Consider the following 25226-nt stretch of genomic DNA (forward strand, 5'->3'; position numbering starts at 1 on the left):
TGACGTTTTTTTTTTTATTTCCCCATATTCACAATTATTTGCGTTATCCGATTATTAAAACACATAAATTCATAGATCACATGTACATTTGAAAATATAACAGGACTAAGTTCAGCTTAAAGTACACAAAACACACAACTGCACATTTCATACAAAAACTAATTTCACCTGGTGAAAATACTGCATAAAACTAAACAAAACTAAACATAACTTTATATTTCCCATACACAACAACAACAGCCACAATTTGGTTGCGCAATTTTAGGGAGCAAACTTTGTTTGATTGAGGCGCACTTCCTCCGCTGTGGGCCGGGACTCTTCCACTTTCGGGGGCGCCTTCGGCAAACTGAAGAATTTCTGTAAATAAAAACATTTCCAGGATTAACTAATTTTCAACACCATTTGCATGCCACATGCACTTACGTCATGCTTGCCGAAGTGCCGCGCCTCTTCCATTGTGTCGGGCAACTTTTTGTGCAGCGTCTCGGGTAGATAGAGCGCACCGATGCCGCCTATGAAGAATAGTGAGCCGAGAATGTAGTAGGGCGCTCTTATGTTCACGGTGGTGCCCAAGTAGACGAGATATGGCGCCAAAACGCCGACGGCATTCGCGAGAATCGTGCCCAGCGCGATACCCGTTTGACGCATGCAGGTGGGATAAATCTCCATGCTCTGCAGATTGACCGTGAAGAAGGTGAGCGCATTGAGAAATTTGATGAATGTGGCCAGGCACACCATCACCATCTCGTATTCGACATCTGAAATATTAAAACAGAATATATGAACATGATTTCTATAAGTTGTAAGTCGCTTAAGCTTATCTTACCTGCCGCATAGATAATTAGCGGTATGCAGGCAACGAATGAGATGAGGAAAGAGGAGGAATTCGTGAAGCGGCGGCCATAAGTATCACCTGGAAAGAGGTAAGCGCAGTTCTTTTTTGATTTTGTTTGGACCTAAGATTGCTAACCTGTACTCACCTAGGTATCTGCCGAGCACATAAGCGGGTATTTCCACCACGCTCTGCAGCAGAAAATTCAGGAACGGGTTGCCACCCATGCGCGTGCTGAACAGCACCAACGTGAAGTAAGAAACCGCCACAACACACCTGAAAATAAACGTTTTATTTGCTTTGTGGCAACTTCATAGACTTCAGTTTGTTCCCGACAAATGGGCTGTGACCCATTTTGTGCGACCACAAATGGCAAAAATAAAGGCAATAGTAGTAGAATGTGTTGTAAGCTTTTTGCTGACCTACCAACTGAAGCCCATAATGATTGTGTTGCGTGTCAGATGCCAGCCGCTGAAGAGCGACGCCATGCCGTATGTCACTTCGTCCACCTGCTGGTTGGTGTACATCTGCGCCAGCTCCTTCTCCGTCATGTCGAATTCGCGGCCATTAATTCTTGCAATTTTCTTAAATTGCGTGATCGCCTCGCCGTAACGGTGTTTGCTAATCAACCAGCGCGGCGACTCAATGACGTATCTGCGAGGAGAATTGAATTGAGTAAGACAACCAACAATCTGCTATATGCATGTATGTATGTATGTATGTGTATGGTATGAGCAAGCGCTGCAGATGCGAGAAATTATCAGAGCAACAACAAAAATGCAATAACCATGAGCTGCAACAAAGCGCTGCAGTTGAGAGTATATTGGCGGCATAACCATAAAAACTCTTGTAAATTTCATTTCAGTCCGTCTGATGGACAAGTGTATTTAGCAGGGCGCGCTGACGGGTTAGAGCAAAAAGCGAAACGTGTATCGGCGTAGTGGCGCGGTGTAGCGTAGCGTGGCGTGGCGTGGCGGCGGCACGTGAAATTGAAACAATTGAATGAGTTTGATTGGATCCAGGGCAGCGCGCTCACCGGCCATTCGAAGTGATGTGATGTGATGCGATGCGCTCGAATGAAATTCACAAACGAAATCGATTTGAAAGCGCACAAATCGACAGTCCCACTGGCGAATCGTTGCCCAGTTGCCTCAGCATGCCGCAACACACACGGACGCACACACATTCACGCGCACCTTAGAAAGTCGTGCAAATGGATTGAGTGAATGAATGACCGTTTGAATGCGCGAGTAGCTGCCGCTTCATTTGCTGCTTCCCGCCTTGCCCCTGTTTTGCTTGCCACGCTACACACGTATAACTGTATGTCACGTCGTATGAGCGACTTTCGTGTTGCTGCAGTTAAACTGTAGCGGTACATTAGTACGATTTGCTACGCGCCTTCTGGAACTCGATATGCATTGCTGTACAGATTGCAGATAACTTTGTTGTTGCACCCAACATTCCCGTGTAGTTCGCGTATTTAATATGAGTGTGTTGGAGTGTATGTATATATGTGTGTGGGTATACGTACTTGAAGAAAATTAAAACTATTGCGGTCGGTATCGTTGTTAGCCACATGAAGGCAACCCAATCACGTAGCCACCAGAAGAGCAGCGGCATCAGCGATGTGCCAATGGACCAGCCAACGCTTTGGTAAATGGCGATGATGCTGCGGTCCTGTCTGCGAAAGATAAAAACAAGTAAATAACGTATACAAAGTGTATGTATGTGTGTATGTAAGGTGAAAGTCGGCGAGTGGGCGCAACTTAAAGTGCCCAAACGTGCACTAAGCAGTCAGCAAGTCCCCACAAGCCTATTACGAGTTGTTAGTATATGCGTCTACTTCTCAATGAACGGGAGAGATTTGGTTGCTGATCAAGCAAGTCTAGTTTTCAGAAAAAGTAAAATTTGAACTTCTCTAATAATTGAAATCTCAAGCAGATTAAAAACGCAGGGTCTCGTAAAATCTAATTGATAAATGTATCGCATCTACATAACATCGAAATATAATTTAAGGCGTGCTCGTGTTATCAAAGCATTAGTTGAAGAGCGAGAGTGCGAGAAAGAGCGAGAGTGAGATGAAAAATGAGAAAGACAGAAAGATCGGATGAGAGAAAGTATTTACTTCGAATAACTGTTGAAGCTTTACATTCTTGGGCTTCAGATCGAAATGTACTCTATTACATAGTCATAATTCTGTGAAGTGCTCCGTCTTAATTCCACTCTCTGCCTCCTTTCATTATACTGTACATTCTATAACAGATTGGAGGCTCAATACCACATAAGATATCTAAGATTAGACTGCATATATGAGGCTGGGTATTGGATCAAAATGATTTTTTTCAAGAGCTTGAAACACAAGAAAAAAAAAATAATTTCTTTGTATTTCGAAGTTAGCCTTCAAAATCGAGGTACTTGTATTTATGTTCGAATTTCGAACTTCTCACCATTTATATTCAAGGCAGTATTTTTGAAGCATACATTTTTATTTTTATTAAATTTTTTGTTAATATTTTTTTTTTGTAACTATGACTTCGTCTCGCATTCTACTGCTAGATAGCTGGCCTCGCGGAAGTTTGGCCAGCCCTGGACAACCATCGGTACATGCGCTGTCGCAAAAGCCTTTTGATCGAAGATCGATGACAAGAGATCTAGTGATCGTTTTGCCCTCAGTAAGACTAGCCTCTCTAGAGTGGGGCTTTTAACAGGTTATTGCCCTATTGGCCGGGAATCTTACAAGACGCCATCTGCGGAAGCCGTATGGAAAAAGATGAGGTGGAAACAACTCAACACTTCCTTGGGTTTGGGAGGTCAAGACTTACACACTTGGGAGAGCAAACCTTTAGACATCCCACCGAACTGACGGGAACGAAAATTTAACGCCTGTGCATATTTGTTTTCGCTACGAAGCGTTTTGCAAATTTATATGTTCGAACACGGGAGTTCTTCTTTACGCCGAAAACCTGTTTGTCTGACTTTCCAAACACTCCTTTACTCCGTTGGAGCAAAGCTAGTTATCTTTGCAATCTAAGAATTGACTATTTTTTTGGCCGTTTTTTCCAACATAATTTAAGGATGGTACACTGATTATAGTGACCTCCTAACTTTCCATACCATTTTTGTTGTTGTTTGATTTATCCATTTTTTCAAAATGGAGCTCAGGTTCGGGGAACAACTCTTCATTCGACGAAAATTTTTTCGAACGAGCATGGTTCTGAGATCTCAGTTCTGGAGAATGCGGTGGATGCGATAGTAACTCGGCATAATTCTACCACTACGACAACAACAGCGACGGTGATAATTCGAAGCCAAATTCATGGAATTTTGCCATCATTCTGACTAACTTGTGACACGGTGGATTGGTTTGGTGAAACTGCACATTCTTTTTCTTCCAATGTGGCCGTGTTTCGGCGATTACGGTCCAATAATGCTTTGATCCGACAGCTGTAAATGTATACTCGCAGATTTTCAGGGCTAAGGCTAACTAAAGATTATGTGGATTTGCTTTTAGCGGCATCTATGGCCTGGGTCCTTTCAATAGACCTGTTATTTATTAACTAGCGATCGAGCTACTTTTGTTAATATTGTGAAGCTAGACTATGCTTTAAGAATAAGATAACTCTCGCAACATACATCTAAATCGACTATTCTCTGCCTGGTATAACACTATCCACCGCACAAGTACATAAATTTCGATAAAAATCCATCCGTAGTCCCACAAAGAATAACTACGTGGTACACAAATACTAAAATTGAGCACGTGTATTCAAGGTATTGATTCTCACACAGCATTACGGTATTTAATTAAGAATTTGATAATGCGTTTGTTGTGATTGTTTGTTATTTTATTGCAACACTTACTCTCTCGATATTTCCATGCCAACAATCTGTGGCGCTTGGAACAAACTATTCACCGCAAAGCCAGTTAATCCCGTGCAGAAGAGGAACACATAATAGACATTGGTGGTTACGATGGAGAACGCTCGTCCCAGCGCGCAGCAACCGACGCTGATGTAGTAGACAAGGCGCCGGCCAAAACTAAAGTAGCACGAAAGAAAAGAGAAAAAAGAGAACAAAAATTACAGTCAATGAAACGGCAAACAAAGTAAAGAGCAGAGCGAGCTTAAGTAGTTGCAGTTGCAGTGCTGAAGCCGAGCATCGCGTCAGCGGAAAAACATTTTCAATTATCCGCCCGCCGCCGCGTTACAGAGCTTTACAGTAAATTTCTATTTAATCCAACTGTGGCCAACAGCCAGTCGACCAAGCGCCGACATTAACGACGCCGCGCTGCAACTGTGGACTTACGAAGTGTCGCTGCACTTACACATCACCCATTTGTCCCAGCACAAATGATCCGATGACTTCTGTCACACGTCCCACAACAAATGTGTTCGTCACATACAAATCCTTGGCGCACACCCAGTTCTCCTTGCTCGGTATGGTGGACTCGTACCACGTCTGATCGTAGCTCCAACCATGTTGGCAAGCTGCAAGACGGAAGCAATAGCAGGAAGGATGCATAAATGACACGGCAGAAGGCAACAATCAACAAGATATATATATGTAAGTGGTTATGTAGTGGGGGAGGGAAAGTGGCGAGTGCAAGTGGGAGAGTGAGCTAGTTGGAAGAATGTATTGAGAATTATGAGCATCTACCATGACTATCTATATAAATATGTATTTGTACGGAGGCGTTAGACTGGCTGTCTCCAGGGAAAGCCGCAGCGTCTGACAGACGCTACATCTTTACAGAAACAAACACACACAGGCACATATCTATCGTTTAGCTGAGTTTGTAACTGTTTGTTAGTTGCTTGCCTCAGTTTACAACAAAATTAAGGCAAACCAACTGGATTCAAGACGCTGCGTAAGAAATCTAAACAAAACTAAACTGAACTCGAGCAGACCACAAAAGAAGCAAAGCGAGAAATATATTGAAACCAAAATGAAATTCAATGAAACGTAGAAACCGAAGCCAAGTTCGAGATTGAAGGGAGTTGAAGCGAGCGCTGAATTGTAAGTGGAAGTGGAAGTACAAGTGGAAGTGAAATGAAATCGCATCGCTGTTGTAAGTGAAACGCATTAAAGTGCAAAGTTGTAAAAAGTTATGCCCGAGCAAATGGAAAAGTTACTTTTCCTCGTCACACGCAGGCCGTCGCCTTCTGGCTCCCACTCTACACTATGTTGTCCTGCTGCGCTCTTTGCACGGCTCCGTTCATGTTGCTTCCTGCTCATTGATTTAGTTTTTATTACGAGCATTGCATTTTTGCGCTCGGTTTTGTACTTTTTGGTTCAATTATTGCTTGCCGTTCGGCTACAAGTTTTCGCATTTTCACAATTTTCGAAAAAATATTTATTTGTGCGATTTGTGGAAAATTATCGCTGTTGCATGTAACAAGTTTTTGAATTTTAATGTTGAATTTTTCGAAAAGTGTTTTGCTGTGCTATGCGTGCTTCCGAAGTGCGCTTTGCGGATAATCCGAGAGCTTGAGATGCTTAATTTTTTGGTGGATTGATAATGTGCTGGTAATATCTTTCTGGATGCTTTATTTCGCTTTTTACGTTTTTGTTCAAAAACTGGAAAATTGAGACCTCGTTTGTGAAATCAATTAGAAGGGAATTTGAAGATGAAATAAGGATATTGTTTATCCTATGCATTGTAAATAGTTTAATTAAAAATAGTCTTGATTATTGTCCCATAAGTGTCGTTTATTTCTTTTTATGCGAGTTGTTTGTTCGTTTCACCATGTCCCGAATGCTGCAGAATCACTGCTAGTAGCTAATTTTATCGAGCGCCATGACACTGTGTTTGTTTCTATGTGTCTTTACTGGTTTAAAGCGAGACCTGCATAACTGGGTTTCCACCCTGAAGTTATTGCATTGAGGCCAGGTTAGGTTAGGTTAGATGGCTAATCGAAGATCGCGCGCGGACGGGTATATGTAGTTCTTTGTTAAGCCATAGAAAAGAAAAACTTTTGTGTTTGAACTTATAAATTAGTAAAGCGCAAGTAGCCAATAAAAACTTGCATAGACATTCAATTTCAACTGCCGCCAGTTCGGTGGGATGTCTGAAGATATGCGCTCCGAAGTATTTAAGTCTTGACCTCCGAAACGCGGGTCAGTCAAGACGGAAGTCTTGCGTTCTTTCCACCTTATCTTCTTCCATGCAGCTTCTGCAAATGGCATCTGGTAAAACCAAACCCACAACTAAGGAGGGTCTTGACTTATTAAGGGCAACGTGATCACTAGATCTCGTGCGGTCAATCTTGGGCCAATAGGCGACTGCGCATGAACCGATGGTTGCCAGCTCCGATACCACCGATAGCTGTTCCCTAGCCTTGCTAGTTCATCGGCTTTATAATTTCCTGCGATTCCACTATGGCCCGGCACCCACACCAGTTTTATCCCAAAGACACTTGATGCTATTGAAAGCAAGGCAAGGCACTCCTCGACCAACCCTGAACGCACTGTAAATGTGTTCAAGGCTAGTATCGCCGCTCTGCTATCTGAGTGAATGGTAACCTTTCTGAAGGAGGCTGCACTCCGTACCAGCAGATCTGCTGCTATCTTAATAGCTGCAACCTCCGCTTGAAAAACGCTGCAAAAGTCAGGAAGTCTGAAGCTGGAGTTAATAGAGAGCTCATGAGGCTAAATACCTCCATCAACATTCCACCCAAGCTTCGACCCATCCGTAAAGAAGCTCATTGCCCCTAACCTCCAACGGCTTCTTCCCAGACATAGTTCTCTCGTCGATATATGGCCAGAGAAGGAGTCGCCAGAGTTAGGTTTAGTGAGTTCATGATATAAGTGATCCGGTATGAAGTCAAAGTGTGTGATAGATACGTGTTTTTTTAAGAACCCAGATTTTCTAAATCTGATAGCCACTTTCGCAGGCATCCACGCCACCTTCCGACGATGTTTACAGGTACTATGTTCAAAATGGCGTTGTAGCGAAGAGAAAGTAGATTCTCTAATTGTTTTTAGAATTGTGTGCGATACTGCCAAAGCGTTGAGTGTTTTCGAACTTCTTTAACCTTAAATTTTTCTCTATCGAAAACCACACACAAAAATATTCATACATATAAAGTATAGCTTTCGCTTCGCACTCAGCCATGTTCGTATTTGAACTTTGGTACACTATCTTCAAACTCATTCCTTCTTCTCGAATCAGCCCCTATAAATTAAGCAGCGTTTTGCAACTCGTGTTGTTTTGCTAAGCAAACTTCTGCTTGTCCCACTCGTATTTTATGGATGCAAATTTTCGCTCAACGCCACAAGTCAAATCCATTTTTTTCTCGCAAACAGCAATAGAAGCGTTTCTTTCTTGCCACGCAGACTATAAATCAATTTGCCGGCGTTGTTAGACGGTCAATGTGTGAATGGCGAAAAAAATCAAAAACTCCTCTGCATATGTGTATGAAAACGAGTTACGGCATGATACAAAATTTATGAGAAAGTGTAAAACCTGAATGGGAAATAATCGAAATTAGAAAAGGATAACAGCCCGAGGAGAGTAAGTGCAACAATGCTTTAAAGTGGTAACGGTAAACTAAGCTGTAATTCGTAACAAGATCAGAGAACAGAAATTGAACCAGGTCAGATTTCATGTGTGTGCTAGTGTGATTTTAAGAAGGGGGATCTCCGAGGTCGTAGTATTGATTCGGACCAATTTTAGGATACGCACTCGCCTCTGTGCACCAAAAAGAAGCACGCAAATAAATACAAGGAAAGCTCGAAGTCGAGAAGCTGATTTCTACTTCATCTGCACTCCAGTTCCCTGAGCACTCATCAGCAACTCGGTTTAAAGGAACTGCGGGACGGCATTTCAAGCTCGTTAATTCTGCTTTCTTCAGACTGTTGTCTGTCCAGACACTGTAGACAGTCATAACTTCGAAGTCGCAGACAACATCCGATGAGCCGGCGTTACGAGTTTTCAAGAGAAAAGTTTTGCCTAGGATTTATGATGGAGTGGATGGATACACTCCAGCTTTGACAGTATTCGATGCTGTACCCACTAGGGGAAGCAAAGAAAAAAGAAGATCTCTACTCCGCTGGAAAGACCAGTTGGAGATGGACCTGGCTACAGTTCGAATCTCCAATTGGCGCCAAATAGCGAAAAAAAACGACAGACGCGCGATGAAGCTTTTAAGATTTACTCAACGTCAGTTTACATGGCCATATTAGTTTTGCAGGGATTTTGCAGGGCAGCATAAGGCAGAAATGTTCGTTTCATGGGAAAGGTATTTTGGGTTTGGGTACATGAGTAAGTAAGTCTCTCCTTAGTGATCTCAAATCGAATTTCGTTTAAAAAATGTTCTGAGCTTTTGTTACCAAAATATATAGAATTCCTTGTGTGACTCTGAGAGTCTCTCCTATTTCTCTCTGATTAGTCGCTTTGTCGATACTTGAGATCTGATTTTTCTATCTTTATACTGCAAGTGTGATTCAAATCGTAAGGATCAGCTATAGAATCAAACCTTACCTAACCTAGCGGATCAAACCGGGTAAAAGTCTCCGGTACTTTATAAATGAGTTTCTATTAGAAAAACCATTAGAAACTCTAAGCGGATGATAGTTTTAGAAATTTTCGGATCTCGTCACCTACATCACCTCCCTACATATCTTTAAGAAACTAAAAGAACCATTTGCGTTAGGTAAGATCTTACAACTCTCTAATTCAAGCCCCGTTGTGTGAAAGCCAATGTTTGAGTTTTGTGGCATGTGTTCGAATGTATGATTATTTTCTTTGCTTACATAAGACACATGTACAGTTACATATTGGTATGGCGGTGTTTAAGAGTTCAAAGGCAACGTACCTACCAAAGTACCATATATAGTACTGGTGTAGCTCGCAGCCATTACTCACCTGTTACATTTGACTCGGTTTTATTCCAACGCAGCCAATCGTCGATTTCCGTGAAATTTGCATTATACATCTCGCAGTTGCTGTGCTTGCTCGCGCCGCGATTATCCTTCTGTCTGTATATATGGACACACATTGGTTCGTGTGTTTGTTGTTGGTGTGCGGGCGGATGTGGGTGTGGGAGGTTGCAGAAATGCAAATACAAATAAAAGAATCGAGTTTAAATTTTAATTTCCACCATGGGAGCGACTTATTAGGTGGAATAAAATAAAATGAAATGAAATCAAATAAAATAACGTGAAATAACGGAGTCTAACCGCGCACTCGCTGGTTCGATGAACAATGTGAAAAGTCAACAATGAACAGATGAACAGCTGCCAATTGTTGGCGAACCAACTCACCTTGCTCTTATTCAAATAAAGCTGATTCTCTTACGAAATGAAAAATGCTGCCACACATGCGTACATATTTGGATACATAAGGGTGGTACTTAATATATTGTTTTGTAGATTTTAAAAGACCAATTTGAAATTGATTAAAATATTGAAATTTATGTTTGAAAAAATTTTTGGATCTAACGGGGTTTCCAATAGGGACATTGCAAAAGTAGACCGATAGGGACAGCAAACGACGCCATTTTTTTCCAGACCTATTGACATTTCTCTTCAATAAGATTTGCCATTCCATCATGGAAAGATATACGATCCAACAATGAGTCGAAGTTATTAAAATTTTCTACCGAAACTCAGAGTCAGTGGCATCAACTTTACGACCGCTACGTCTAATTTATGATCGTCATAATCGTCCTGTCAAATCAACAATTGGACGTGTAGGCGAAATATTTGGACTCACAGGCACAGTACAAAATGTTCCCGTGCCAGTGAGACAAAGACGAGCCCACAGTGTCGAGAATATTGTTGTCGCTAGCGCATCAATTGAGGAAGACCCAAATTAGTCACTCAAGCGTTGGACATCTCTGTGACGTCGTTGTGGGGAATTTTGGGAAAATATCTTGGCCTACATCCTTACAAGATCAAATTGACACAAGAACTGAAGCCTCTGGACCAGCACAATTGTCGTATGTTCGTGAATTGGGCTGAGCAACAACTTGAAAACGATCCCGATTTTCATCAAAAATCATTTTTAGCAATGAGGATCATTTCTGGCTGAATGGCTTCGTCAAAAAATAAAATATGCGTTATTGGTAAAGCAGCGATCCACACGTACTCCCCGAGTCACCATCGCATCCCGAAAAAATTTAAGTTTGGTGCGGCTTATGGGGCGTTGGCGTCATTGTGCCGTGTTTCTTCCGTGATGATCAAGACCGGCACGTTACTGTGAATGGGAACCGCTACCGCTCAATTATAACCGAATATTTTTGGCCCGAATGGGATGATATGGATTTGGACAATATGGTGGTTCCAACAGGACGGCGACACAAGCCACACAGCGAATGTCACAATCGTTTGGTGAAGGAGATATACCACGAAATCCGATTTGACACCGTTAGACTACTTCCTGTGAAGCTACGTCAAGTCTGTGATCTAAGCCAAGAAGTCAAACGTTAAATTTCAGCAGTATCGGCCGAAAATCGTCGAAAATTGGGTTCAGCGTCGGGATTTCTGCAAGCGTGCCCGTGGTGGCCAAGTAAAAGAAATCGAGTTCCATATATAATGGCATCGAATGTACTTTCACAGGACTAAGAACTTCAATGATATCCCAAACCGCTCCTATTTAAAAATCCGTTACATGCTATTGTAGTTTGATATCAAAGCATAAAAATAAGCAGCTTCTTGAAGAGAAAAGAATCTGCGCAAAATTTGATATCGATGCCTCAAAGGTAAGGGAGTAGTGCGCATATATACAGATGAACGGACGGACGGATAGATAGATGGACATGGCTAACTTCATTCAGCTCGTTCAATGTTTCCATCAGGGTGTTACAAACTTCGAGCCAAACTTAATACACCCTGTTCGTGGTATAAAAATAAATAAAAAATTCTTTCGATTCACGTAAGTATCACCCTGCTAGAAAAATCACATATGCATACACAAACACACACACATACTTATTTGCACAGTTCTCAATTTGCATAGTGCTCATATTACTATGCGCATACTTACGTCGGCAACGTCACACGCCGCCACTCATCCAGCGAGTAGTTCGTCAGCTCCTGCCCCGGCACGGTGCACCAGTGCTCCGGAATGTCGAGCGCCAGTATGATATTCATATATACCATTGAGCCGGCGGCGGCCAAAGCCAGCACGAATGTCATGTTGTAGATGAGCTGGAAGCGTCCGTGATTGCCAACGCGCTCCATGATCTTCTGAAAGGGATCATTTGCTTCCGATTCATCGAATTCGTCCTCCTCCTCCTCCTTTGACACAGTTTGTTTGTTGACATCGCCATTCTTTACTTCATCCAACATCTTTTTTTCTTGCATTTGTGTGGTTATGGGTGCATCGAGTTGTTTGTGGCTGTCACTTTAAATTTGGTGTTTAGCCCAAAGATAGCGCTACGCTTCAGTAAGAGACAATGCTGTTCTGGAAATAAAGTTGCATTTGCATAAGTATTAAAAGGCTGTGATAAGCAAGGTGAAATATATGGACTTAGTGCCCACTTTAAGTGCCCCTATTAAGCTCTAACTCCGCGCTGTCATAATAAAGCGAAGAAATGCGCAATAAAGTGAAGTGCTTTATTGATTTATGGGAGCTATCTTTAAGTATTCAAAGGTTCTTTCTAATTGTTAGCACTTGAGAGAAAATCAATTTTTAAGTTTGTGATTTTATGAATGCTTTTTTTATTTGTTTACTTACTAAACTTTATAGCACAGCGCAATTATCGCTACAATGCCCCTCAACTTTCTCTTTGGTTGCATTATATCTAAATCCAATGTGAACAAGTAAGGAAAGGGTAAGTTCGCATGCAACCGAACACTTTATACTCTTGCAACTTGCAGGAATCAAAGCTAGGGAAATACCTTACAATCTAAAACGTCAACCAGAGGATCGGATTCTAAGCAATTTTGTTTATATCTATATATTATTATATAAATACCGACATATTCGGGATAAGGTTCGTGAGAAAAATGAAAATCATTATATGTAGTATATGGGAGTTTGGGTACTATTGACCAAATTTATCCATTAACTGTTATCATGGCACATACTAAAAAAATGTTCCCTGGGTTTCATTAAGCTATCTCCAATACTATCACCAATCATGTGGAGTAAAGTCAGCCGGATGTTCGAAAATCCTGGTATTACTTATGTGGGGGCTAGGTCAAGTTTTCCCCCGATTTTATCTATTTTAGACACAAAGATACACCGTTATGAGCAAAACACATTTCTTGTAGCTTTAGTGGTTTAGCAGATATGTACTGCGCCCTGTGCCAAATTAGAGCTTCATACCTTAATTTAGGGTTTGGTTATGGCACTTTATAGATTAAGATTATACGTTCCTTAATTATGCCAAGATATCTTCAAAGATAACCGATATTTTCCGTAAAAAGTCAGTCATAGACAGTGTAGGGCTTACTATAGCACTTTAAAGTTTTTCACTTAACGGCATTTTATAGACTTTGAGAGCCAAGGACCTTTTGTACCAAATATTCTCAATATATCTTGCCCTATTTATTGATTGCACGGATGGATGGACTCACAGTTAAAACGTCTCGTCATCCTCATCATCATTTAAACACTATATCTATTTCGATCTTCGTTATGTGAATAAATTAATTATTTTCTGTTCAACATCTTGCGATAGAAAAGTTAGATATGGATCCGCTACTTAGAGACATCCTTACAGCACATTACAACAGGAATTGCAGGTTCACGCACTAAGCTGTTTGTGCCCATGGCCAATTGCGCATTTTTCAGGCAGACATACAAATTATATGATATATCTATGTATATAATAAGGGCAATGTCGTCTCCTCTACATTACGTAATTTTTGTAACACAGAGCTCTGAGATTTATAAACCCACACACATAACAGGTGTCATATTGCTTAATTGGCACCTTGCACGATCCTTGAATAAGGGTATTGCAACTACGTGAGCTTCTGTGAAAGAGTTGAGGGAACATTTATTATACATTATAAACATTTAGCTCTATTCTAAGGTGTATATTCAAAGAAACTCCCACAAGTTCAACTAACTCTTAACAGACACCTAACATTCTCCCACATTCTTCGGAAATTATTGATAAAATGAAGATTATATTGATTTACACATATTGAAATTGGTCTGTATGTAAAACTTATATACCCCGGCAACTTAGTAATGCTAAAATTTTATTTTAGAAGATCTTTCAAATGTTTAACGTACGAGAACGACCTATGTAGTTATATTAAGTTGAAATAAGTCGATCTTAAGATGGATCTCACTTTGACAGCTTAGAACGTTGATCTGTTGTGTACACATACTTGTACATAGTGCGTTCCAAAGTAAACAGAACTTTTGCAATCTAGCGCCCCCTGGTGGTGCCATCTATATGTCGACTAGTGCGTTAGAATCTGCTATCTTTACAGATTGATCCAAAGAAAAATTCATGGCATTTCATTGATTGGAAGTGAAGTTATTGCGTTTTAAGTGTCAGTATGTTTGTGTTATCGGTGCGAAAATGAGCTTCGAACAAAGAGCCAACATTAAACTTTGTTTTAAAATTGGTAAAACTTTCACCGATTTGATTGATGAAACAAGTTTAGGACGCTGATTGCCTATCCCGTAGCAGAGTGCACGAGTAGTTTCAACGTTTTCAACGTTGGTCGTGAGGACATATTACAACTTTGCTTCCGCCGTTATTTTTTGTAAATTTAAGACTTTATTGTATTATAAAAACGGTCCAAAAGTGTTTTCCCTTATTCCCTCAAAAAGCAATGCTTAATTAACACACGAAATGCTTTATGATCCATTTTTTTGTTAACTAACACAAGTTGCTTTACAAAAATTCTATATTTTTTTAATACCTAATAGAAATCATATATGTGGATGGTAGTAGTAGAGTAATAGTATTATCTATGTATGTGTCAGCCTCAGTAAAACGTGAACGAGTCCTCAGCCGCACTTTTCTTGGAATTAAAAAAGAAAAGCAAAATTTCCCGCAAATGTCGAGAATTCGGCTCAAAAAGTGACATTTTCAGTTGAGAATAAGTTTGGGATGCAAACAGATCTCTACAAATATTTTGTTGGGTTAATGTTGACACAAATGTCCAAGATCGATATAAAACGATTTAATCGATTTAATCGACCAGTGCTTGACCCTAGAGACATCTATAACGAATGACGATCAACTTCTGGGTCCATCAAAATCCGTGATCACCGGAAATTTCATCGAAACTATGCGTGAATTCATCAAAACTCAGCCGAAATCATCATTGAAATTCATGAAAATTGAATTGAACCTCCAAAACCTCAATTTTTTTCGCATTTTGGCCGAACATTTGGGCTTACGAAAGGTGTGTGCACGGTTTGTTCCGCACAAATTGACTGACGACCAAAAATTGCTCATATCCCAACATTCGAAGGACATCATTAAAGAGTTCAAAAAGAACAAAAACTTCACATTTAACCATTAACCACTCCCCGTATTCACCTGATATGGCCTCGTGCGACTTCTTCCTTTTCGGAAAAATGCATTTGCTCATGAAAGTAAAGAGTTATGCAGACTTAGAGGTCATTCGAAAGGTTTACACCGGCATACTGGCGGCCATATCTGCCAACGAGCTGAAACACTCGTTTGACATGTTTTTGGACCCTGCAGAAAGCTTATTGAAGCAGAAGCAGACGATTTTGAATAAAATAAATTGATTTTGCCGAAAAAAACCATTTGTTCCGTTTTTCTTTAAGCTTAAAAAAATATTTAAACAGTTCAATTTCATATAATTTAGGACGATAGTTTTGCTTTACGTAGAGTTTTAGATAATCTTTAAGACTATTAAGCTTTTAAGACTACCTTAAGCTGGAAACCGAAACCTATTGCTCGGAGCTGTATCTTAGGAGACCCTTAAAGCTTCCGAAATACTGCCGTATCTTCTAGGTGGTTAGGAAAGCAACTGGTGTAGTAAACCACGCAGAAAAAAACGTAAAGAAGATCAATATATATGGTGATAGCTAGGCGGCAATTAATCTCACATCGCATTACCGGAAAGCGGCAGCATATATGCTGGCGCCAGGACCCAAAGGAATTTCTTGAAACTAAATAGCCGATGAGATTTCTAAACATGACATTCGTCTGGCTACCGAACCAGTGCAGGAAATACAGAAGACATTAATAACGAAATAATAATTAAATTTCCTAATGAGCTGACAGACGGGGCAGTGTAAGATGCAATGCCTTAAGGATGTGCATGATCATCAAGATCATGGGCAAGAGTCCAATGCTTTTTACTCATAGGGTCTTGTTGGCTTAATTCGTCGGTGATATCTAGGGTTTGCGCCTTCCAAGATACTAGACGAAGTATCAAAATTAGATATCAAGTCCCAATTAAAATTCACAAAAGCGTTGCCATGCTCTATGACGAATACTTTTGCTTCAATTAAATTGAACTTCCATCTGTCCTTACTGAAGATCAGTCTTTGTTTAACGTGACAGACGGTTCCAAACGAACCATAAGAATATTTTATTCGTTTATTTGACTAAATACTGTGTTACTTTTATTAACTGTAATTATAACGAATGCGGTCTGGAAGATTAGAACTTTTTACGGGAAGCGAAGGAATATTTTATAGAAAGTTAATCAATTAAGAAAGTTCGCTAATAACACCAGTCTTTTGCGACTGCAATACGAGATGCTGTTTTTCGCTAATTTTGCGTTGCTAAATCCGATACTAAAAATTTCCGAACACGTAGGATTTTTGTATTGTAGCCAAGGGTCGAACTAACACCATTTACTAAATTTCAAAAATTACTGTACATACGTGAAATCTACGAACAATTTTTGAACTCAAAATCGTAATCAGGACACCTCAAATACCGCACAGACATCTTAGCACATCATTCGCAAATTCTTCCTTCAGGCTTGTAGAGTAGTGTTATTTAACTATTTTAACTGGCACGAGCGATAAATTATAGTATTTTACTTTAGCCGGATTATTTCTAATTTTTTTGGAATTTCACTTTGGTTTTATCACACATTTTGCGAGTGAATTTTTGCTTATTTCACTGGTGATTCAATAAGAAATCGTCGCCGTTTATAATTATGATTTAAAGTTGCACAACTTGCTATAGGTTTTTTGAGGCATTGCAGGGTTAATTTTTACATAAAAATTATTTTGTCTAAAAATTTTTCTGAATTTTTTAAACAAATTATTTTGTACAAAAATATTTATAATTTTTTATAAATTAATGAATTTACTTTTATATGATTCCAATGCTTTATTACACAATTAACGTCATGAACTCTTGCTTACCCTCAAGAATTTATAGTTCCAGTCAAAAATGTATCTAGTATACTTGATTTTATTATATTTTTCTGAGTTTTTCAATAAATTTCTACAAAATGTACAACTCTCGCGTTCACTCGAGAAAAATACAAAAAAATTGCAATGAAAACTTTCCGCGTTCACTTTAAAAACTACTCGAACACGATATCACATTGGAAGGCACAAAATGACCATTAACTTATCGCTTATCTTCTTTGCAAGCAATTTGTAACAACAACTTTGCATTAGGTGATATAATTAATAATTATGAGCACTAAGCTCAATCCTGTTGCTACAGCATACAAGTGTTATACAGTTATTTCGATGAAATACAATGCTTGAATTTAACTTTCCAGTACATGCCAGTTCCAGTTCCAGTAACCGTGAACTGCTCCGAGATTTGATCTTGTTTTGGTAAGCGTTAAATTTAATCTGACATTAAAATAGCATTGTCAAGAATTAAAACCAAATTATCAACACGAAGGTGGTTATCGGTGGTGATAAATAGAAAGCTCTGCTTGTTTGGAAAGCAAATTTAATTGTTTTACTATCGCGCGGAGGAGTATTTACGTACTCGTGCTACACCGCGAGCACACAGTCCCTGCATAACATACAGTGATTTAAAAAAGTGTTTGTCAACAGGCCAACTTTTCGACGCAGTTCGTATTATTAGCTTACATTTTGAGTAGTCGAAAAAGTCGATGAAATTATGGAAAAAATTGACCAGGACTGTCACATAAGCAGCCATGACATCGCTAAGGAACTTAACATTCATCATGAAATGGTTTTGAACCATTTAAAAAAGGCTGGTTACAAAAAGAAGCTCGAAGTTTGGGTACCACATGAATTGTCTGTGAAAAATTTAATTGACCGAATTAACATGTGCGATTCTTTGCTGAAACGAAATGAAATCGAGCCATATCTGAAGCGAAAGGTAACAGGAGACGAAATGTGGATCAAATACGACTATAATGCGCGAAAAAGATCACGGTCCAATCAGTTTGTTGACGGTGGGCTTTAATCTTTCACACAATACGCTCGATAGAACCTTATGTGCGATGTTGAGGAGGCTTATCCCACGGTAGTTGGCGCTGATTGTGGGGTCTCCACACTTAAATTGCAATCGTTGGGCATGCTTTCGCCCGACCATATTATACAAAGAAGCTGATGCATGCTCCTAATTAGTTCTTCGCCGCCGTGTTTGAATAGCTCGGCCGATAATCCATCGGCCCCCGCCGCTTTGTTGTTCATCAGGCGGGTAATTGCTATTCGAACTTCTTTATGGTTGGGCAATGGAACGTTTGCTCCATCGTCATCGATTGGGGAATCGGGTTCGCCTTCTCCTAGCGTTGTGCGTTCACTGCCATTCAGCAGGCTCTAGAAGTGTTGCCTCCATAATTTAAGTATGCTCTGGGCATCGGTGACTATAATGCGCGAAAAAGATCACGGTCCAACCGTGGTGAAGCTCAACAAACGGGTGCAAAGCCAAAATTTACGCCTCGAAAGGTTATGCTGAGTGTTTGTTGGGATTGGAAAGGAATCATCCACTATGAGCAGCTCCAGCCGGGCCGAACGGTTGATTCTACATTTTACTGCCGACAATTGATGAAGCGAGCAATCGAAAAAAACGGCCAGAACTGATCAACAGAAAGGGCTCCACCTTCCATCAGGACAACGCTAAACCTCACACATCTTTGATGACTCGGTAAAAGCTGGGAAAGCTTGGCTGGGAAGTTTTGATGCAAACACCATATAACCCTGACCTTGCATCATCGGACTACCATTTGTTTCGGTCAATGCAAAACTCCTTTATAGAGTAATGTTGACTTCAAGAGAAACCTGAAAATTACTTGTCGTAGTTTTGCACTGATGGAATACTGTCTCTAGCGGAAAGATGGGAAAAGTGATCGCCAAAATGGTACAAATTTGGTTTATTAAAGTTTATTATAAAGCTAAAAAAATAAATTGAAGTTTGATTAGAAATACGAAAAGACTTTTTCGACTACCCAATAAAAAAAAATTGTTGAAATTGAAACATATGATTGTTAATACTTTCGAAAATGCAAAGGAAAACCTGTAATTTTTGGATAAACATTTAAGTTTACGGTGTGCCTTAATTTTTTTCATGCACTGTATGTAGGTACGAAAGCAGATAGTACTTTCTTCTTGCATGTGTCGGAATGTCATTAAAAAACGCGTGACGGTCCAATAATTCCTATTGCTCGCTTTATCAGTCGACATTGTAAAAAATGTAGTTTTGTTTATAAAAAAGGGCAGTGCTCACCTGTTTGCTACACAGAAGATAATAAATACGTCAGATGATATTGAGTAAAAGCTTGAAGCCGTTTGGATACAGGAAAATAGTTACTTTTTCCATAGCCTCGATTTATGATCCGTTCATGACTGTGCACATATTTGGGTTGTGTAAAAAAAATTGCTAGAGCTCTATTTCAAGAAGTTTTGTCGGAAATTTGGAGTGGGCACTTAAGTGGGCATATTCCAATGGTAAGTAATTTTGAATGAACTTAATTATAGCGTTAATAATCTTGACGCCAAGGCGTATTTTGTGTACTTGTCGGGCTTATCAACGTATACATACACCACATTAGGGTATTCGGAGATAATGACGCCAATAACATTTCCATTTATTTCAGAGATTATAGAAACACTTTTATTGATTAAGCGATCTTAGGTTTACGCGACGCTTAAGAACTTATAGTCAAGTTTTATTGTGGAAATTTTTCATTTGGCAAGGTATTTTCACGAAATTTGATATGTTTTACTGTTCAAAGCAGCGGTAAAACCTCCAAAGAAATTGTTCAAATCAGACCACAAAAACCTAAAGCTTATGTACAAACCGACCGAACAAGTTCTATTTCTTGTATAGAAACTTTTTTTTTGTAAAGCTTATTCTATTTTCGGTGTAACCGAAGTGAATGTGTTTTCTTGTTTTTATTTTCATTTAAGACGAAATCCAATCATATAACAGAGGGTTTCTTAGAATTAGTCTTTATTGACTTTTATTGGTAAATTCGTTTTTCAACTGTTTCACTAAATTCTAAATATGTACTTTAGAGATTTATTTCAAAAAAAGTGTTTTTAAGACTTGGAGTGCTCATTCATTCAATATAACGGGTTTCCTTTAATTTCTTGGAACATGTTCTGGACTTACGTCGACATATTTGCGCAATTGTTATTTTTAGCTTGTTTTTTTTAGTTTTTGGTGATTTTGGGTAACAAAAGCTATTGGACCTTCCATTATTCAAAATAAACATTGTTTATGAAGGGTTTTGAAAGATATAACTAAGACTCTGGTTGTATAAAAAATCAGTCAACTCGTCATAAGACATTATCATATATTCCGAGTATGCTTCTAAAATGAAATCAAAGCTCAAACATCGCAAGAGAAGTGTGGGCTAAGGAAGTTAACGAAAATTTGTTATTCAGCGTTCTATGATTGCATATGAACAATATTTTAGTATATATTATGACCTTTATCATACGATCTTGATGATATTAAATTTAGAGCATGAACTTCGCATCTTAAGATCATATACCATATAGTACCAGTAAACCTTATTATAACCTTTGGCCTCCACTGTAAACTATTTGTATGTTAACTCCGGACAATTACATTTTATACATACACATTTTCTCACAATAGTGTATCTTTTCTATATATACATATGTATATCATAGCATATATTTCTTGAAGATGCCTTCAAAGCTCGCAACAGCTTCTTGCTTGGCCGAAAGCATCCATGTTTTATGTTTACTTCATACTAAGGTTAAAGATCTGATAAGAGTGCAGGTGCCATACAATCGTTTATGACATTTTTTCTTCCTTTAAAATCATCACAACTATCTTTATCTTTCTAAAATAGTTTAGTATGGTCTAAATTCTAATTATAACCTAATTAAGTCATATTACTTTGTTACAGTTAAACCAACATTATTAAACCCATAAAAGGTGTCTGAAGTGCAACGATGGAGCTATGTATTATAGGCCATTTACCCAGTGTGATACTGTCTAACAGCGTTTCATGGTGTTGACTTCTTATCGGTGTTGACTGAGTATGTGTAGAGAGATTAGAAATTATAAATCTTTCGCGGAACTAGAAATCTTGCATTGCATTGAGATGTCTTTCTAAATTTATTTACAAACTCATTTCAACTGCAAATACCCAGAGGAGACGATTATTACGTACATAGCTGTAATTGTTATTACTATTTGTCTAGACCTTAGATAAGGAATGCCAATGCCTGGAGCACCCGATCAAATTTACTACGCAATACAAGAGCCCCCTTGCCTGTGCGCGTTAGTATAGGATGCCACTTGAGGCATTATCTGTTGCGGATATACTCGTCGTTGCATTGCCTTGTGGCATGCAGGGGCATTGAAAAGACTCGAGGGTGTACTACCGTTAACTATTGTTTATATAATTTATTAAATAATTAAAATTTATCTTTTAAGCATTCGTCTATGAAAATAATATAATATTACACTATTATTACGGTGATAATTAGTGTAAGCGATATGATTTATGGCGACTATTTTATGACAAATTACATACAAATAGACTATATTTACACGCATCCCTGCATACATACTTGTACATATGTATGTACGTATGATATGTACAAATTGAAGAGGTATGGGAAATAATTTACAGCGTCATAATTGCTAATGACGCGCTGAATGGGCTCCATACTGGATTATAGCACAATTTAGTAGATAAGAAACATAGAAACATACAATCGTAAATGTGTCTACATATGTATTGTATGTATATTCGAATAGGCCCCCAAGCAGCAAGTGGTAAAAAATGATAAGCGGAGAAACATATTTACGAAAAATCTGCTTGATTACACACCGAAAAAAGTTGATATGACAGGCAATGAAAATAAATCGATCATTCGTAAAAATAGAACTTTCAACGTGGGTTAATTGTGTATACTTATTCATGTGCTTTTCATATCAATAGTTATATAAATTTATTTTTAAAATGTAATATTGTTATGTGTGTCAATCATCCCAACTGATTATAAAATCGAAAAGCGCAAAATTAAGTAAAAGTTGTAGTGATTGCGTATGCAACATCAACGATCCGCAAAGGAGTGAATATATGGTATGTAAGGAAAACAATAAATGTATTGTATCGTGGATCATATATGTACATATATTTCGAAAGCTCATATATTGTATACCTATATTAAGGTGTTAATCAAATGTAAATATTACAGTCGAACTTCTCTACTACGAACTTCTGAACAACGCCGTTTTCTATACATCTTACTAATTTCTAGAACAATTTCATAAGGTTTTCTTTAAATTTTCAGCATGTTTTGCTTTCCTTATAAATTATACCCTTGGCTGTGTGAATAAGTATTCGGAAACTGCCACAGGAAAAGCAAATATCAAGGGCTGGTATGCTAAGTTCAGACAAAAGAGTAAACAAAATTATTTTTGTTGACCGTAAACTGAAGTGGTCGAGTAGCAGGCACTCTAGAGATATCAATTGAACGAGCACATCATATCATGCACGAATATTTGGGTATGAGGAAGCTCTGTGCTAAGTGGGTGCCGCGTGAGCTTACTTTTACCCATAAACAACGGCGAGTTGATGATTCCGAGTAGTGTTTGGAGATGTTCAAGCGTAATACACCCGAGTTTTTCCGTCGATATGTGACAATGTATAAAGCATGGCTACAACATTTTACTCTGAAGTTTAAACGACAGTCATCCGAGAGGACTGCACACGATGTACCCGCTCCAAAACGCATTAGTCGGTGAACAAAATTGTGGCGCTTGTATTTTGGGCAGTTTGACTACCTAGGAAAACCAATCAACAGCAACTACTCGTATTACATAGAGTTATTGAACGTTTGAAGTACAAAATCGCTGAAAAAACGCACACATCTGAAGAAAAAGAAAGTGCTGTTTCACCAAGCCAATGCACTGAGTCACAAGTCAGTGAAAATGGTGGTAAAATTTATGTTTTGTGCTTCAAATTGCTTTTACAGCCACAATTTTCTGCAGATCTGGCTCAGATTTCAAAAGAATGGGAACAATTTTTTTGTCGAACGAAGAGTTGATCCCTAAAACTGAGGCCTATTTTGAAGCAAAGCAATTCGTACTACAAGAACGGTATCGATAAGATGGAGAGTTGCTATAAGCAGTGTATCAGCCTTGAAGGGATTTTCGTTGAATAAAAAAGAACGAATTTTGCGTGGGAGTTTTAAATTGGCCTGTTATATAGGCTGATAGCGAACAAAATGTTAGAGCGTCATTACATTTCGACCTTTTGAAGCAAATCTATAATTATTATGAATTTTTTTTACATAACGTAGCTTAGTTTTGCCCCCTTAAGATTTGTTATATGGAAGTTCGATTGCATTAGTGTTTCCTTTTCTTCAAACAGACTGGCGCCATTTAAAATGACACCTGGCGCTAACACATATTTAATTTTCTTTTCAAAAATTTCACTGGGTATTTTTGAAACATGTACTATATACACAAGCCCTGCAAATTTCAAAACAATCGATATACTATAGTGTTTTTTGTTTTTTTAATACAAAAAATCGACGTTTCTTAGGCTGTCACACTAGTTATGCTCCTTAACATATGCGTATAACTTGTCAGCTTATTTCGAGAGGAAACTTTTTTTACCACATCAATAATGTTTTAGTCACCCTTAGATTTTGAACAGCGGCCATGCTTTGTTATTTTTCTATTTCATTTTATTTTATTTCAAAATTATAAAATTTTCTGGTTGTACGTAATATGGCATACGTTGTGTTTCACTCTCGTCTTGATCTCAGCAATAAGACCACATTTTATCGCTGAATACAAAATGAGTTTATTCCAAAAGCTGCGTAGCAATCGAATGGAAACTGTATATCCAAAAATTGTGTAATTTGCAAGCAGAAGTTTGTTTTACAAATTAGTTATGAGTAAAGGATCATAAACCGAACTCAATTTTTTTCGCCGACAGGTAAAGATGTGTGTAATAAGCTATAATAAGATATAAGAGAGAAATAAAACGCTATGCGAAAGCTGGTTGAATGAAGAAGTAGGGAAAACTAGGTTAAAATAATTGTGATTTTGTTCGAGATTCTAGATTGCTACGTTTTTCTTTTTCGATATTCTTAGAGTGCCTTGTTTTCTTAACTCGAACATTTCTGGAATTCGTTTGTACATAAAAATAATGATTTTTAATGATATTATAGCTTCACAAACATGTTTCCAAATTTTCTAAAGTTAGGTGACAGCATTCGTGTTGAATATTTGTACATTATTATTGAGGAAATTGTTTATTCAGTATATAGGGTTGACAGTTGAGCCGTTTGCATTGAAAATTGCATGTCGTATATTTCTTTTATGGTAACATTTCGCTGTGCTTCGGATATGATACCATACTTATCGATTAAATGTATACACAAGATGCTGTTAGAATCCACTATATTAGCACTAAGGTTTTTCAAAAAAAAATGTCATATAATTTTTACCTTTAAGTAACTGTAACTGATACTGACTTTGATGTTAACTTAAAATGTTCTAGTTTTCTTTTCAGCGTGTTTATATTTTAAGCCAAGGCACTTTAAAAATGTATGGGAGAATATATAAAAGAAGGAACTTAATATCACATAAGTTCTAGTTTCTAGAAAACAATAAAAACTTTGTTTATTAAAGTTGATTTCCGAATATTCGAAGCGAGTGTGCGCACGTTTAGTTTGATACTAAGAAATAACCGAACCGACGGGTTGGAGAGAAAAAGTCCTACAAAAGACAATTGACTGAGGAATACGACAATGAACAAAAGCAATTTAATAATTTAAAAGCAAAACTAAAAATCCGACATAGGTCTACATACATACATATATGTATGACTTTATACTGCACAATGTAAGTGCATCTGTAGATAGTCGCCGCTTTAGTTATATACGGTAATAGGCGGCATCATTGATAAGCGAATAAGTGTGTGCGAAAGTGTCTTCTGGTACTTAAGTAAGTACTTTGATACTTAAATATGTACGTACCTATAACTGCGAAGTGCGCTTACTGACCTGTTGTCATATTTGTGGTGATACATACATATGCATATA

The 25226-nt window shown here is 38.4% G+C and overlaps 1 protein-coding gene across 4 annotated transcripts; it reads right to left on the minus strand.

Annotated features, from left to right (window-relative positions):
- LOC120782261 (carcinine transporter) lies at positions 1–24899 on the minus strand. 4 transcript variants are annotated; one of them, XM_040114430.1, is made up of 11 exons: positions 24630–24899; positions 11820–12234; positions 9699–9811; positions 5157–5319; positions 4694–4870; positions 2364–2513; positions 1259–1486; positions 981–1108; positions 827–913; positions 424–758; positions 1–357 (listed from the first exon to the last, which is right to left on the minus strand). In XM_040114430.1, the coding sequence occupies exons 2-11, from the start codon at positions 12137–12139 to the stop codon at positions 262–264; spliced, it is 1797 nt and encodes a 598-aa protein (XP_039970364.1). In that variant the 5' UTR covers positions 12140–12234; positions 24630–24899; the 3' UTR covers positions 1–261. The 4 variants fall into 4 exon arrangements, with proteins under 4 accessions (XP_039970364.1, XP_039970360.1, XP_039970362.1 ...); XM_040114426.1 differs by having other exon boundaries at positions 11820–12239; XM_040114428.1 differs by lacking the exon at positions 24630–24899 and adding an exon at positions 17109–17535.
- Positions 24900–25226: the final 327 nt, after the last annotated feature.

The sequence above is a fragment of the Bactrocera tryoni genome, chromosome 1, assembly GCF_016617805.1.
Source record: "Bactrocera tryoni isolate S06 chromosome 1, CSIRO_BtryS06_freeze2, whole genome shotgun sequence".
NCBI lineage: Eukaryota > Metazoa > Arthropoda > Insecta > Diptera > Tephritidae > Bactrocera > Bactrocera tryoni.

Bases quoted from the DNA above. Each gene is read 5' to 3' on its own strand.
- LOC120782261 (XM_040114430.1), bottom strand. From the start codon at position 12,139: ATGCAAGAAAAAAAGATGTTGGATGAAGTAAAGAATGGCGATGTCAAC. The intron at 5,320-9,698 runs GTGAGTAATGGC...TCCGTCTTGCAG, and splicing joins AACCGAGTCAAATGTAACAG to CTTGCCAACATGGTTGGAGC. The intron at 914-980 runs GTGAGTACAGGT...ACCTCTTTCCAG, and splicing joins TGTGCTCGGCAGATACCTAG to GTGATACTTATGGCCGCCGC.